General features: G+C 38.2%; 1 protein-coding gene across 1 annotated transcript in view; it reads right to left on the minus strand.

The window, feature by feature from the left end:
- ZNF236 (zinc finger protein 236) overlaps positions 1-14,815 on the minus strand; it is a 60,617-nt gene extending 45,802 nt beyond the window's left edge. Inside the window, exons 1-7 of the mRNA XM_081325994.1 lie at positions 14,774-14,815; positions 13,982-14,146; positions 12,498-12,676; positions 7,238-7,362; positions 3,700-3,872; positions 2,044-2,190; positions 738-809 (exon numbers count right to left, since the gene is read on the minus strand). Coding sequence (XP_081182120.1) covers positions 738-809; positions 2,044-2,190; positions 3,700-3,872; positions 7,238-7,362; positions 12,498-12,676; positions 13,982-14,146; positions 14,774-14,800 — 888 coding nt within the window. The 5' untranslated portion in view covers positions 14,801-14,815. The remainder of the gene's footprint in view (positions 1-737; positions 810-2,043; positions 2,191-3,699; positions 3,873-7,237; positions 7,363-12,497; positions 12,677-13,981; positions 14,147-14,773) is intronic.
- Positions 14,816-16,119: the final 1,304 nt, after the last annotated feature.

Here is a 16,119-nt window from a genome sequence, read left to right on the forward strand (position 1 = left end):
ATTCTAAATGGGCTGATTAGAAGTTCCCTAATGCGTTACTTTAACAGCTACCCTGTAATTTATTCAGCTTCACATTTTAACTGTATTAACCTTATAGGGTACTTTGTAAAAAAGTAAAAGCAGAAAAGCCAAGAGTTAAAAAAAATCTCAGATATACAGTATATAATACATTTAATCATCTTGTAAGCTACAAATACTACTGATTTCATGTCTAATTTTAGGTTATTTTTCAGGATCATTTTATTCCTTGCAGATTCCAATGGTGTCTGTTAGATAATCCGTTTCTGGCCTTTCTGGAATTTTTGGTATTCATATGGGCTATTACATCTGAAGTCCACAGACATTTTCTGAACACTATTTTGGCAGTGTTTGTCTTCTACTGGATTGCATTTGACTCTTTTTTTAAAAAAATAGGCACCCAGCAATGTCAGGAATAGCCATGCTAATCTCCTCTTTGCTGCCAAATTGCAATGCAAGAATGCTCAATATATTCTCTGGTTATGAGGATTAGTAGATCACTCAGCATTCCTGCAAGCGGCACAAGATTATCCTTATTTGGTAACAGCAAATTCAAGAAATAATATCATAAAATTCTTTAAAATCTCTCAAGATTAACTGTAACACCCTGAGACAATTATGTGGAATACATGAAATATATAAAAATTTCTGCAATGAGTCCCATATGAGGTTTTACAACAGTAATAACACCTCATTAAGGTTAGAAGCGGAATACTTACATTTTTCCATTTATTGTCAACAGGATGCAGTAAATTAACTGTTGCTAATGTCAATGGCTGAGCCACTGAATCCTATTTTAAGATAAAAATATATATAAATCTACTTTTCAAAACAAAACATGGTAAAGTAATAAAGAACTAGTTCCATTTAGGACTACATTAGGCTAATCCTGTTAAAATCCTGATACAAAATACATAATTCTAGAGAATTTATGCACTGAAATTACTGAGTATTCGTTAAAGGATGAAAAATCATTAACATACACTTCTTTAAGACATGACTAATAAATGCCTTTTTTTTTGAAAACTCAAATGATTTTTTTCAAGTGTCTCTAAAGGTAAAGGTAAAGGTTCCCCAGCACGTGTGCTAGTCGTTTCCGACTCTAGGGGCCGGTGCTCGTCTCCGTTTCAAAGCCAAAGAGCCAGCGCACTGTCCGAGGACGTCTCCGTGGTCATGTGGCCGGCATGACTAGACGCCAAAGGCGCACGGAACGCTGTTACCTTCCCACCGTAGTGGTCCCTATTTTTCTACTTGCATTTTTACGTGCTTTCGAACTGCTAGGTTGGCAGAAGCTGGGACGAGTAACAGGCGCTCACTCTGTTACGTGGCACTCGGGATTCGACCCGCCAAACTGCCGACCTTCTGATCGACAAGCTCAGCGTCCTAACTCACTGAGCCACCGCGTCCCTTCAAGTGTCTCTACTTCTGGTCAAAAAAAATACTAAGAACATTTATGTTTGCTTTTTTCTATGTCCTGATGAAAACTGCTAGTGACACATGAAAAAATTATCAGACTGCTAGACTGCATTTTACATGTTCTGCAAACATTTACTGGGTCATAAGATGGTTTTAAGTAAGAGAAAATGCTCTAGATGCTCTAAAAACTCTGCTTTGTAAAAACATTTATGAGTAATATCAAGAAAAGTGAATAATTTCTCTATTATGAAAAAAGCCTATTGTGGACATGAGGAATAACTATTATCTAGCAGGTTCATTTTTTTACTTTTCATTAGATTAAAAAAAGAAAGTTTGAAACTGCATTAAAATACTACAAAAGTTTACAGAAATATTTTCTCACTCCCCTCTCCTCGCCACTTTGAAGGTATATGTCGCTTCAACAATCAGTGAAAGATTTTTTAAGTAAAAGAATAACAACATTTCTGTACATTTATAAATGACAGCCCTGCGTTCTTGCAAAACAATTCATTTCTTTGTGAATTTTGTTCTACCAAGACATACAAGGCATACATTTCATACATGCACAAGCACACACTATAATGCAAGATATCAGAATATAAATGTTACCGTTGTAATATGAGCTGTTTCTGTAGTAGAGTTTGTTGTGTTTTGTGTGGAGCTCATATGCATCTTGCTGATATGAGTATTTAAGCTGCCTAAACTTTTGAAAATACAACTACACTCTGTACAATTATACATAGGGCCATTCTTTACCTTCAGAAACAAAAAGAATATATGTCACCACATGTATTCTTATATGCAAAAAATATTACATACATTATTACATGGGTACTTAATATACACTATTTTATTGTAATTGGTTTTATTCTGAAAATAATTTAAATAAAATCAATCCTATGTAATAAAACTTCTCTGTCATTCTTAAACATCTCTAGGAATATCAAAAACAGAGAGGTTTGAAAAAGCATACTGCATGGAACAGAAGGCTAGTTTCAGTGCTGCAGTATCTACTATATGGAGTATCTATATCTCATTTATCTGAGATATAGCAGTCAGCATACAGCAGAAAAAGTTTTATCATGAGAATGGAAAAAATCAGGGTCCAATTTTTTTTTATTTTTTTTTAAATTTTAATTCCATTTATATCCCGCCCTTCTCCGAAGATTCAGGGCAGCTTACAAGCTTAGCAGTAGCCTTCATTCTATATATATGCCTGCTTATTAGGGCTTTCGCCCCCCCCCAAGCGGCATTATTACAAAGTCAGCTTATTGCCCCCAACAATCTGGGTCCTCATTTTACCTACCTCGGAAGGATGGAAGGCTGAGTCAACCTTGAGCCTGGTGGGATGCGAACCTGCACTAATTGCAGGCAGCTGGTGTTACTTAAGGAGGCATTAGCCCAGGCATCATATTGCAAGCTCTTTGGGATACATGCTACATAATAGCATAAATAGAAAATGATGCAGTAGGCTTTCCATCAAGCAAACTCTTCATTTACCTGACTATATGTAGAAGTACCCAAGGAAGATACATTGCAACAAGAGACAAGAAAGATATAGGGAAATTCCATAATAATGTACAGCTAGCCCTCATTTAGCGACTACAATTGGGACCTGCAGCTTGGTCAATAAGCAAAGCAGTCGTTAAATGAAACCATAACTGCGCTTATGATCTTACTTCAGCTTTCAGTTCAGATAGACTTAAGAAGGTCATAAATTTGAGGACTGGTTGCAAAGTTACTTCTTTATCCCTATCGTAACTGCAAATGGTCACAGAACAAGGCAGTCACTAAACAAGGACTATTTATACAGTGAAACCTTGACTTGATGGACCTTCATTAAGCAGAATTTGGATGTAATAGATTAAACTTGTGTTCAGATTTCATTTCTAAAATAATGTCCAAATACATATTGCATAATAAAAATTATAGAAATTGACACAAAATCTATAAAACATCAGTTATGTAATGATACAAAGATTGTACAAACAAGAACATTGGGCTTTTGGATTTAATGGACAGCCATCGACCCCAAATAAGGAAAGTTTTATTGTAACAAAGAACATTTCTTCCTGATTTCACCTTAATTTAATTATGGTATATTTGTTTGTTTTCCCCAGAAGCATCCTTTTTATGTACGGAAAATGAAAGAACGTAGTATAAAATTCAAATGAGTAGCAAATTGTGGAAAATTGTGGTTGCTTGAAAAATTCTGGAAATACAGAATGTTAGTAACAAAATTAAAACAAAAAAAATCAGACTTACCTCTGAGTGTACTCTTTGAACGTGTGATTGAAGGTTGCCTTTCTGAGAAAAGGCTGCAGGGCAAAAGGCACAAGGATGCGGTTTTTCACCAGTGTGTTTGATCATATGGGTTTGCAATGCACCTTTCTGATTAAAAGCTTTTCCACATTCACTACACTTAAATGGCCTTTCACCTAAAAACAACACACACATCAAACAAAGAAATACTTTCTCATCAATAAAGCAGCATTAGGGAAATGGAAAAAAGAAAATTCTAAAGTCTGCATAGTTAAAACAATATACAATTATTTAAGCTACAAACTCAACACATTTATCCCTAATTTATGCCCTATTAGTGGCTATTGATAGATGCAAAATTGTCCAGATTTATACCGACTGCTTTTTTTCTAAAAAAAAAAAAAAGGTGCCGGAACTCAGAGGTGCTGTCACTGGGAGCGATGCCAGTGTCTTGCCACGGCGTCCGCCCGTCCTTTGCACCCCCGCCCCTGCGGCTCAGAGCCACATGCCGCGGGGATTCCCCTCCCTACAGCCACCGTGGGGATTCTCCTCCCCGCAGTTGCCACGCCGCAGCCCATGCTGAGCCCCCACCCGGAGCTGCTCCGAACCCCGACCCAGAGCTGTGTTCCTCGTAGCAGTGGTCTCTGGCACCAAACAGCCTCTTTCCAACCACATCCAGAAAAAATTGTAACAAACATTGGAATTTTCAAGGCCATGTTTGGTATTTCCCAGCAATCTGTTACTGGAAGGAAAAAGCAATCCCTGCTGCGTTACTGATCCTAGAGAAGCATTTGCATATATGCAGGTATCCTTAGGGCACGGGTCGGCAACCCGCAGCTCCGGAGCCGCATGCGGCTCTTTGAGCCGTCTCCTGCGCCTCCCAGCCGCCCGGTGCGCGCGCACCTCTTCGAACGGGCAGTGGTGCGCGCGCACCTCTCCAAATGGAGAGTGGCACCGCCCGTTTGGAGAGGTGCGCGCGCACCTCCCCGAATGGGCGGAGCTGCGCGCGCACCTCCCCAAACCTTTGGAGAGGTACGCGCGTACCTCCGCGCGAACGGGCCGTGGCGTCGCTCTTTGAGGAAGCTGCCGCGGCCCGTCTGCAAAGCTGCCGAAAGCGGCAGCTTTGCAGACGGGCCGTCGCCGTCGGGCAACCGGGAACCGGTTCCATCTCACTTTTAAAAAAAATGGCAACCGTGTGCGTCCGCGCATGCGCAAAAAACCTTTTGTGCATGCGCAAAATGTTTATTGCGCATGCGCGTGCATGGATACACGCACGCGGCTCCCAGTTTTTTTAATTTGTGATGGAACCGGTTCCCGGTGGCTCTTTTCCTTTTTTAGGTTGCCGACCCCTGCCTTAGGGTGTCATAGTTATGGATGAGAAATATTGGTTGCAAAGTTGGCATTTCTGGATGTAATACAGATATTTTGGACTTATTTTTGTTTCTTTGCATGTCTGATATTTTTAAAAAGGCATATGCTACTGACTACGCTTATGCACATATGTAACATCTTTTGCTAGGATACATGACCACTGCTTGTTCAGAATGTGAAAAGTGAAAGATTGTGACTAAACAAAATTTTAATGTACAGATAATACCACCAGAAATTATTTTAGCCTTTTTAATAAATGATGTTATTGATATTAAGTTCACCATGAAAAACATCATATATTGTTATGTATATACTGGGTTAATTATTTAAAGACTGAAGTGCAACATAACTAGATTCTAAATAATCTATTTTTCAAAACACACAACAGTCCAAACAGTAAAAGTAAAGTCCAAATCAAGAATATTTCATTCTTAAGAATTGTTTAATTTAAAGTGGTTTAGTTGTAATAGATGGTTATAGATTCAAAATAGTTTTCAAGAGTGTACAAAAGATACTATTTTTTTCTAGCATCAGCTAAATTAGACATATTACATTGAGAAAAATGTTTCTCATTTCTTTCCTTTTACTTTTATTGCTTTCATTGCAGAGATGAAAGAAATAGATTATTAAGAAATAGATTATTTTGTTATCTAATTTTATTTTATTTTATTTTATTATTTTAATTCCATTTATATCCCGCCCTTCTCCGAAGACTCAGGGCGGCTTACAAGCTTACAATTTTACCTTCCAAAAGACAGAAGCAGATGAAAAATGTGAGGTTCTTTCCTGTTGGCTTTTTTGAATTAGCTGTTTTAGATTCTAAAAGTTTAGTTTCTAAAGAAGTAACCTTGTAAATAATTTTAATGTCCTCCTCTAGTGCAGGATAGGCAACCTTGGCTCTTTTATGACTCAAAGACTTCAACTCCCAGAATTCCTGAGCCAGCATGGCTCAGCTTGGAAACCTCTGTCTTTCCCCTCAGCATGGCTGGCTCAGGATTTCTGGGAGTTGAAGTCCATGAGTCATAAAAAAGAGCCAAGATTGCCTACTCCTAAAGCCAATAGAGGGAGCTTTTTCTTTAAAAAAAAAAAAAAAGTGCCGGAATGCTGTTCTGAGCGTTCTATGAGAAAAAAAAGCCCTGTTTATACCAACAAATTAACTTTAAATTTGCCTGACACTTTTTTCTTTGATGGGAACTTATGGGTTGGAGACACATATCAGGCACCCTGCCTCCCCCTTGGTGCATGGAGTTTTATACCTTGAAATCCTTTGAATGCAATCCCTATGCAAACAGATAGATATGATTTGCACAGAGCTGTTCAGGACATATATGGAAAAATTCAGCAATCTGGAATTTGCTGAGAAGCTAATTAATTATTTTCTGATATTTTTTTCCCCAAGGGCTGGATTTTTTGTGATGACTAAGATTTTTCATTTTTTTCTTATCCTTTAATTAATATTCATCTAAAAAGTCTTACTGTACTATTACAAAATTTCATTAAAATATGGGGGGGAAAGGGCAAAAAATGATTGTCAAAGATTTGTAGGAATGAAAACTTTTTGGGGGTATCTTTACTGATAAATTCAAAAAGTAAATTCACCACAAACCCTAACAATTACTGCATTGGTTCAAATGTATGTTATACTTGTCACAGTATACAATATATTTACAATTTTGAAAACTGAAGTGCTGATTTCTTGCACAAGAAGTTTTCTTGTCTGAAGCAGACAAAACCAAAGACTGCTGTAGACAAAATTCCCATTGCCCCATTCTCTCAATAATGAAAATGAACATCTGTAGTGGAAAGTCTCTTTTATATTCCTGTGAGCTCTCCATATAGGATAATCTTGACCACAGAAGATTTCCACAAACAGATGGGGCTCATTACTTCAGAGGTTTACATTCAGTGAAGGGGGAAATGTAGCGCACTCATATAATCCTCAACTGTTCTAAGGATAACTCAGTGGTAAGATGTGGATATTTACGTTTTTTAAATAAAATTTGTGCCAGATCATTTTTATGCTTTTTTATAAAGAATTAGCAGGGCATTACATGATTTCTTTAAAAAAATCGAATTACCCTAAGCATACACACAAAGCAAAAAAAAAAAAGGGATTTCATAGGGCTACCAACAAATTCAAATATATGCTTGATGCATATGTTCACCTTACCTGTGTGTATTCGAACATGTCGTGTTAACTGACTTGGTTTCTGGAAAGTCTTTCCACAATGTGGACATGAATATGTAAACCCACTTCGGTCAATATTTCTATTATATGACCTGGTATTTGATACCCTATGAACATTAAAAAAAATGAAACATCAACATTATTTTAACCATATAATCATCACCAGATCTTAAAGTAAACTAGTTTTCTTCTTGTTTCACTATTAACAATATACAAAATTACCATTATTTTGTTCAGATATACAGTAAAATAGGTGCCTTGCTAGTAATATTATATAATCACGATTATGCACCAAATATTTTATTTTAATAAGCATTATACGTGATACTGGTAACAAAAGAGCAACAAATTAGTGCCAAAACAGTGATCATCTTAAGTCTAATTCTTTTTTTTCTACCAATGTCCAGAAAGCTTGGACTATTTAGGACTGCAGTTACATTTGTATTTGATCAAAAAGGTGTTCTAATGTAATAAAAAGAAAATGCAGATAACAAACACCATATTAAAATAGGAATTTTTATATGGAGCACGTTTACTAAGATTATGCATCTGACACATGGGCATTAGCAAAAAAAATGCACAATTATCCAATAAATTAGCTGATTAATCAATGAAAATTAACATGATTAATACATCGATATGTCTTCAAATCAAGCTGCCGTCCTTGTTGAAATACATGCAGTGGGACTGGACTGAGACACACTGTTAGTGCTTCATAGAAAGAAGAAATGCTGTCTACAGTATCTGAGATAAAGAGTAGGGAATTTGTTACATGAAAAGGTGGGACAGGTTCTCAGCCAATTTTTCACACACAGAAAAGGAGGGAAATGTAGGTAGAGGAGACCACACATAATAATCCACTGAGCATCTGGGCTCCACATGGACACTGTTTGTCCACATACCAGTATCTGCCTGCTGTAAGAAAGGAATTTGCGCTGTTCCTCTACCTCACGAATGGACATGCTGTCCCAGCGAATGCATAAATCGGGCCTAAGAGTGTAAGTAAGGTATCTAAATTGCAACTGACCTTTACAGGAAACTTTCTCAGTTTCATAAATTCACATTTTAAACTGAAAGATGTATTCCTGCCAGCTCCTCACTCTAATAAATGCTAAGAGGTTATTTGACTTCCAAATTCTTTATCCTTTGTTATGGAAACATTTTTACTGATTGAGGACATCAGTAAAAACTTTTCTACAACCAAGGATAAATTGCTGCATTCTTTACCTAAAATAAATTGCTGCATTCTTTACATATCCTCCATTTTCTGCTGCTGATTATAAGCAGGACATTATATATCTTCAGAAATCTGGGGATAGCAAACTCTCAATTCTGCTTCCTGCCATTATAGGATGTAAGATGTTACATGATGCTGGCAACAACTGCTCCTAGAATGGAAACAGTGCTAGAGATTATGAGCAAACGTTGGTGACAAAGGAAGATTATCTGCTTGCATCGATGACGGTGACATTATGCATACTGACATCAAAGGGGGGGAGGTAAATCACCTAGTCATATGAGCAGATCACATATAAATGCAGGTAAAGAGGTAGACTATGGCTGGCTGGTTATGCCGACTGGGTTATTTTGTTTGTACATAAAACTTGCGTATCTTGTGAAATGGAACACTGAAATCAAGGATGGGCAATTCCCAGCCAACAAGCCTGAGATGATCCCTCTGAAATTTCACAGCAAAATACTGAACTTCACCAGCTTAAATATTGGTTTACAAGAATAAAAATAAGGATAACACAGGAGTACAAACCTTTGGAGGGTGGAACATTCCCATCTCCCCACTTAAAAGTCATCAGCCCCTCCCTCCTCAAATTACACAAAAATGTGGCAGGAACTGAAAAATGTTAAATCCCAGTCCCTCTGTAATACTACATCCGTTTGACTGGGAGACAGACTTGGAGACTTCATCTGAAAAAACATTGCCAAAGTCTGACTGAAAGGTAGCTTGGCTTAGACTGCATTGATAACTTAAGCAAGAGGAAGCAAAATAGAGCAGGTAGTCAAAAAGCTTTAAAACAGGTGCCTTTAACTTGTACTGATGTTTTATTTTAAAAAATAGATGAGAATGAGCCTGGCAGAAAGTCTCCACAATCTGCCATGAGGATACACTTTTTAATAGTAATACTAATAGTAATAATAGTAATAGTAGTAATAATAATAATAATAATAATAATAATAAGAAGAAGAAGAAGAAGAAGAAGAAGAAGAAGAAGAAGAAGAAGAAGAAGAAGAAGAAGAAGAAGAAGAAGAAGAAGAAGAAGAAGAAGAAGAAGAAGAAGAAGAAGAAGAAGAAGAAGTAGTAGTAGTTGGAAGGAACCTTGGAGGTCATATAGTCCAACCCCCTGCTCAGGCAGGAAACCCTATACCATTTCAGGCAAATGGCTGTCCAGTCTCCTCTTAAAAACTTCCAGTGTTGGAGCATTCACCACTTCTGGAGGCAGGTTGTTCCACTGGTTAGTTGTTCTAACTGTCAGGAAGTTTCTCCTTAGTTCTAGGTTGCTTCTCTCCTTGACTAGTTTCCATCTGTTGCTTCTTGTCCTGCTTTCAGGTGCTTTGGAGAATAGCTTGACTCCCTCTTCTTTGTGGCAGGCCCTGAGATATTGGAACACTGCTATCATGTCACCCCTCACCCTTCTCTTTGTTAAACTACACATGTCCAATTCCAGCAACCGTTCCCTATGTTTTAGCCTCCAGTCCCCCAATCATTTTTGTTGCTCTTCTCTGTACCCTTTCTAGAGTCTCAACATCTTTTTTACATCGTGGTGACCAAAACTGGATGCAGTATTCCAGGTGTGGCCTTACCAAGGTGTTGTAAAGTGGTATTAGTACTTCACGTGATCTTGATTCTATCCCTCTGTTAATGCAGCCTAGCACTGTGTTGGCTTTTTTGGCAGCTGCAGCACACTGCTGGCTCATATTGAAGTGATTGTCTACTAGGACTCCGAGATCCCTCTCACAGTTACTACTACTGAGCAAGGTACCACCTATACTATACCTGTGCTTTTGATTTTTCCTGCCTAAGTGTAGAACCTTACTTTTTTCACCATTGAATTTCATTTTGTTAGATAGCACCCAGTATTCGAGTCTGTCCAGATCCTCCTGCATTTTAACCTATCTTCTGGAGTATTGGCTATTCCTGCCAGCTTGGTGTCATCTGCAAATTTGATGAGTTCCCTATCTATCCCCTTGTCCAAATCGCTGATGAAGATGTTGAAGAGCATTGGGCCCAAAACAGAGCCCTGGGGGACCCCACTACACACTTCCTTCCATGTAGATACAGTTCCATTGAGGACCACACGCCTGTCAGCCACTAATTTTGTGGACCAGAGGAATGCTGTAGATATAATTTACTTGGACAGTTAGATAGCATCACCACCAGATGGATTCATAGCTGGCTGACAGGCCGTACTCAGCGTGTGGTCCTCAATGGAACTGCATCTACATGGAAGGAAGTGTGTAGTGGGGTGCCCAGTGGGTACACACACACTGAATTCCTCTTGATTTCTCCATTTACAAACAGGACATACATGGCTAGCCTTCCACAGACATTTGCTACATTACCAGCAGCATCAGGTTACTCCGTACCATTTCAATGTGAAATTTTTGTTGTTGTTGTTAGCTGCGAAGTTGTGTCTGACCCATTGCAACCCTATGGACAACCTTCCTCCAGGCCTTCCTGTCCTCTACTATCTTCTGGAGTCCATTTAAGCTCACGCCTACTGCTTTAGTGACTCCATCCAGCCACCTCATTCTCTGTCGTCCCCTTCTTCTATTGCCCTCAATCTTTCCCAGCATTAGGCTCTTCTCCAGTGAGTCCTTCCTTCTCATTAGGTGGCCAAAGTATTTGAGTTTTAGCCTCAGGATCTGGCCTCAGGGTTGATCTCCTCTAGGACTGACCGGTTTGATCGCCTTGCAGTCCAAGGGACTCGCAGGAGTCTTCTCCAGCACCACAGTTCAAAGGCCTCAATTCTTTGGCGCTCAGCCTTTTTTATGGTCCAACTTTCACTGCCATACATTACAAATTGTGAAATTACTGTGTATATTGAGATGGGTTTTATGCTGCTTCAAGTCCTAAAAGTCACTCTAATTAAAAAAACAGTACTCTATCAAAAAGTATACTTTTACATGGATCTAGCTTTTTTTCTTCTGAGTTAGTCTTGCTAGTCATAAGCCTTCAACCAATATTTGAAGTACCGTATAATTTTCTCCTGCATTCTACTGACATTTAAGGTATACATAAAATCAAGTGTGGATTCTTAAGAACTCCATTTATGCTTTACAAACGGTCACTCATGTGCTCGTCACCTCCCGGGTAGATTACTGCAATGCTCTCTACGTGGGGCTGCCCTTGAAGATCACCCGGAGGCTTCAGCTGGTGCAGAATGTGGTCGCGCGGGTTGTGATGGGAGCATCCTAATACTCCCATATTACACCCCTCCTGCGTGAGCTGCATTGGCTACCAGTTGCCCTCCAGGTGAGATTCAAGGTGCTGGTTCTTACATATAAAGCCCTATATGGCTTAGGCCCAGGATATTTGCAGGAACGTCTGCTGCCAGGAATGTTTGCCCATCGCCCTGTCCGCTCAGGGTGCCGTCGGCCAGACAATGTCGGCTGGCGACCCCCAGGGAGAGTGCCTTCTCTGTTGGGGCACCTGCTTGGTGAAATCAACTCCCCTGGGAGCTCTGGATGGCCCCAGACCTTCGGTCCTTTCGCCGTGACCTTAAAACATATCTTTTCCAACAGGCCGACCTGGACTGATGATAATGGGGTTTTTAATTATGATTTTAAATGTTTTTATTGGTTTTAGTGGGACTTTGACACAATTTATTTTTTAATATTTGTATTCATTTGTATTTTATTGTTGTTAGCCGCCCTGAGTCCTTCGGGAGATAGGGCGGCATAGAAGTCTCATAATAAATAAATAAATAAGTAAGTAAGTAAGTAAGTAAGTAAGTAAGTAAGTAAGTAAATAAATAAATAAATAAATAAATAAATAAAGGCTCTATTGTTGCGTATGAACTCTCCAATGTAGATTTCAGGTATGAAATCTGTTCCCCCTGCCCCAAGATGTTGAAAATCACAAGGTATGAAATCTGGGGCTTTTGTAGGATTATTAAAAATCATCCAACCATGTTTCTGAGAATGAGACAGTATGGTAAGTCAACCAGATCACTTTATTATCATTTAACCTACTTATGAACATATGTAAAGAATCGATGATTTTCACCTTATTTTGTAGTGAGTTTTCATATGTTCCTTTAGTTGGGAAGCCGTTTCAACCTCTTTCTTACAGGTTTTACAGATATGGGTTTTGCTTCCAGACAACTCTTGCCGATGTTCTTCCATATGAAGGGCCAACTGGCTCTGCAAAGTGAACTCATCTCCGCATTCTGAGCAGATGAGATTCTGTAAAGGTAATGTCAGCTTGATTATTTTCTGGAAATGTGGAAGTATATTTTATGACACGTACGAAAGTGAACAATTTTTTAAAAAATCGGAAAACCCAACAGACTTAGAGGTAGTCCTCAACTTACAACCAATCGCTTAATGACCAGAGTTATGACACTCTACTTACAACCTGTCTTCAAAGTTATAAGTGCCACAGCATTCCCAACGGTGATTGCATTTTGAAATATATATTTTTTTGCCATTTTCTGGCAAAAAAAGCCCATTGGATAAAGTGGATTTGTACTTATGACCATGTAGTTTGCTTAACAACCACAATTATTTGCTTAGCTATCATAAAAATGGCCCAAAAAATGAGTTTAATTACATGCCTCAAGTTATGACCACAACAACCTATGACCAAAATTCCAGTTCCAATTGTGCTTGTAAGTTGAGGATTTATCAAATCTTTTCTCACCCCTTCACCAATATTAAACTAAGGCCCGAGTAAATGCAGGAGTTCATTATCAGATTTTATAAATTTGTAAAATCTTCTCAAAACTACAATATATACAGCACTGATATATTTATAAAATCAAACAAATCACATGATTTACCCAATTATACTTTGGTCAGAGATGTATTTTTCAAACTAACTTAAGATATTTGGGTAAGTATGAAATTGGTATCTAAATGAAACATCATATACTGATTTCAGACTTGAATTTCATGACATTTTGCAGCTTAGATATGTATAAAAATATGCTTTTAGATATGTAGTTTGGGAAATACAAATTGTCAATATGAAATAAGATCATCAATCTGATCTTACCATTATTTGTGAATTTGCAAACAATTGCTGCATTTTGCTCCCCTAATAACCACTCTGATGCTAAAACTATACTTTCAAACCCAATGTTATAGATAAATGCAAATCGTAATACATAAATTTGAATCTTAATTCCAAATTGGAATCAACTGAACTATAGTATATAAAGGGAAAAACCATACTATAGTTACATAGCTAGGGTTAAATCAAAAGGTATTTGACATAAAATCAGATATTTTCTCTGTTTATAATATTATGATCCTGAAATGCTTTGATGTAAGACAGAAGAAAATCTATGCATACTATTTGGAAGTAAGTACTATTAAATTTATTTAAGAATAAATAAAAATTAGTAAAAAATAGGTTATTAAAGTTAGAAAATATATACTCTTCTTTTCTTAAATAATATCAAGAACCAATTTAAGGACTATGTCAAAATAGACACGTTAACTTCAAATGCTCATATTGTACAAATACTTAAAAATAAATACATTTACCTCTTCCTTTTCATGAAGCATAATATGAGCTTTAAGACTAGCCACTCTTGAGAATTTTTTGTTGCAAACAGGACACATAGGATCTTCCCCATTGTGAGTACATTTGTGTAATGTAAGATTGAACTCAACATTAAATGACATTGGACATTGGTCACACTGATGAGGCTGTTTATAAAAAAGAAAAGTGAAAAGTAAATTTAATAGGACTATAAAGGAGGGAATATAAAGTAATTATTCTAAACTCTCTTGGAAATTATGTCATTCTTGACAGTACATTGTGTATATATGTTTAGATACAAACATGTCTTATAAACCATTTGCATGTAGATACCCTGAAGTCTAAATGAAACAATCCCTATCATCAAACTTTTTTTTATAATGCCACTGAACTTTAAATATTTCCTTTTAAAACATTGTCTTTCTATAATCTCAGATTTCTAATTTCCAGTATAAATTTTACAACAAATACATTGTTTTTATAATCTTTAAAAACTGTCTATAGTGAAAACATTCGAAATAAAGTTTAGGTTTTATGGCATGTTTTTTAACTCACAAAAACACTCAAAGAATTCTACAATAGCTAAGAGCTTGTCACTGGAATAAAATATTGTTATAAAATGAGGTTTTTTTCTGTTTTTCATAAATACAGGGGGAAGGTGAAAGAAAATTCCATAAACCAAATATTTTGCAAAATTAGGAATCTTGAAATTTGATTCATGAAGAAATTGAACAAAAAATGCATACTTTTTACATCAATTTTCTCATTATTTTGTTCAAAATTGAGATACATACCTTGTCATTTTGCTCATGATCCCTCATGTGGCGCCAAAACAGTGTGTCTTTTGAAAAAGACCAAAAGATTCACACTTACAGAAGTCTGATATTTGCCAGCGATGACTATTATTCTGCATTCAGTGCTAAAACACCATCTACAAGTAAAGGCAAAATACTTTTAATGGCATTATACTTTTCATTAACTAATTGTGCCTATATTACATGGATGAACTCTCATTTTTTTAAAGAAGATATATGTGGCCGAAATGGTTTAAACTGATTCATCTTTATTTTTTTTAGATTTCTATCCTGCCTTCACTCTGTATTTTACCACAACAATCCTGTAATCTGAGAAGTAAAGGTCTATGGAGATTCTCAATCATCCAGGTCATAGTTGTCCCAAAGATTTATTTATTTATTTATTTATTTATTTATTAGTTTTTATAAACCGCCCTTCTCCCGAGGGACTCGGGGCGGTGTACAGAGGAAGGAAGGTATACAGATCGAACAATAAAAATAATAAGAAACACTAATGAACACAAACTGGGACCCCAATTAACGCTATCATGCCAGGCCAGCCTGCTGAAACAGGAAAGTTTTTAAGTCGCGACGGAAGGTACGGAGGTCAGGGGCCATCCGGATTTCTGTTGGTAAGGTGTTCCAGAGGGCTGGCGCACCCACTGAGAATGCCCTCCCCCTGGGGGCCACCAGCCGACATTCCTTGAGCGGTGGCACCCTGAGGAGGCCCTCTCTGTGGGAGCGCACAGGACGGTGGGGTGCTGACATCGGCAGAAGGTGCTCCCGAAGGTAGTCCGGACCCATGCCATGTAGGGCTTTGTAAGTCATCGTTAGCACCTTGAACTTCACACGGAAGGCAGCCGGAAGCCAGTGCAGCGCACGGAGGAGAGGTGTGATATGGGAGTATCGGGAGGCTCCCAAGAGTGTCCGTGCCGCCGCACTTTGCACCAGTTGAAGCTTCCGAGTGGATCTCAAGGGCAGCCCCATGTAGAGAGCGTTACAATAGTCTAGGCGAGATGTCACAAGGGCATGGGTGACTGTACGTAAGGAATCCAGGTCCAGATAAGGCCGTAGTTGGCGAATTAGTCGAACCCGGGAGAAGGCCCCCTTGGTCACAGCTCCAATGTGGTCTTCCAGGGAGAGCTGCGAGTCTAGGAGGACACCCAGGTTGCGGGCCCTATCAACAGGGGGAAGTAACTTGTCCCCAATGTTAAGCAGTGGGACGTTCTGAATCTCCTGGTTTCCCGGTACGTACAGCCATTCAGTCTTGTCCGGGTTCAGTTGAAGCCTGTTTCTCCCCATCCATTCCCGGACCGCTTTCAGGCAGCGGGACATCACGTCTAGGG

Source organism: Vipera berus, assembly GCF_964194415.1.
Source record: "Vipera berus genome assembly, chromosome: 3".
Taxonomy (NCBI): domain Eukaryota; kingdom Metazoa; phylum Chordata; class Lepidosauria; order Squamata; family Viperidae; genus Vipera; species Vipera berus.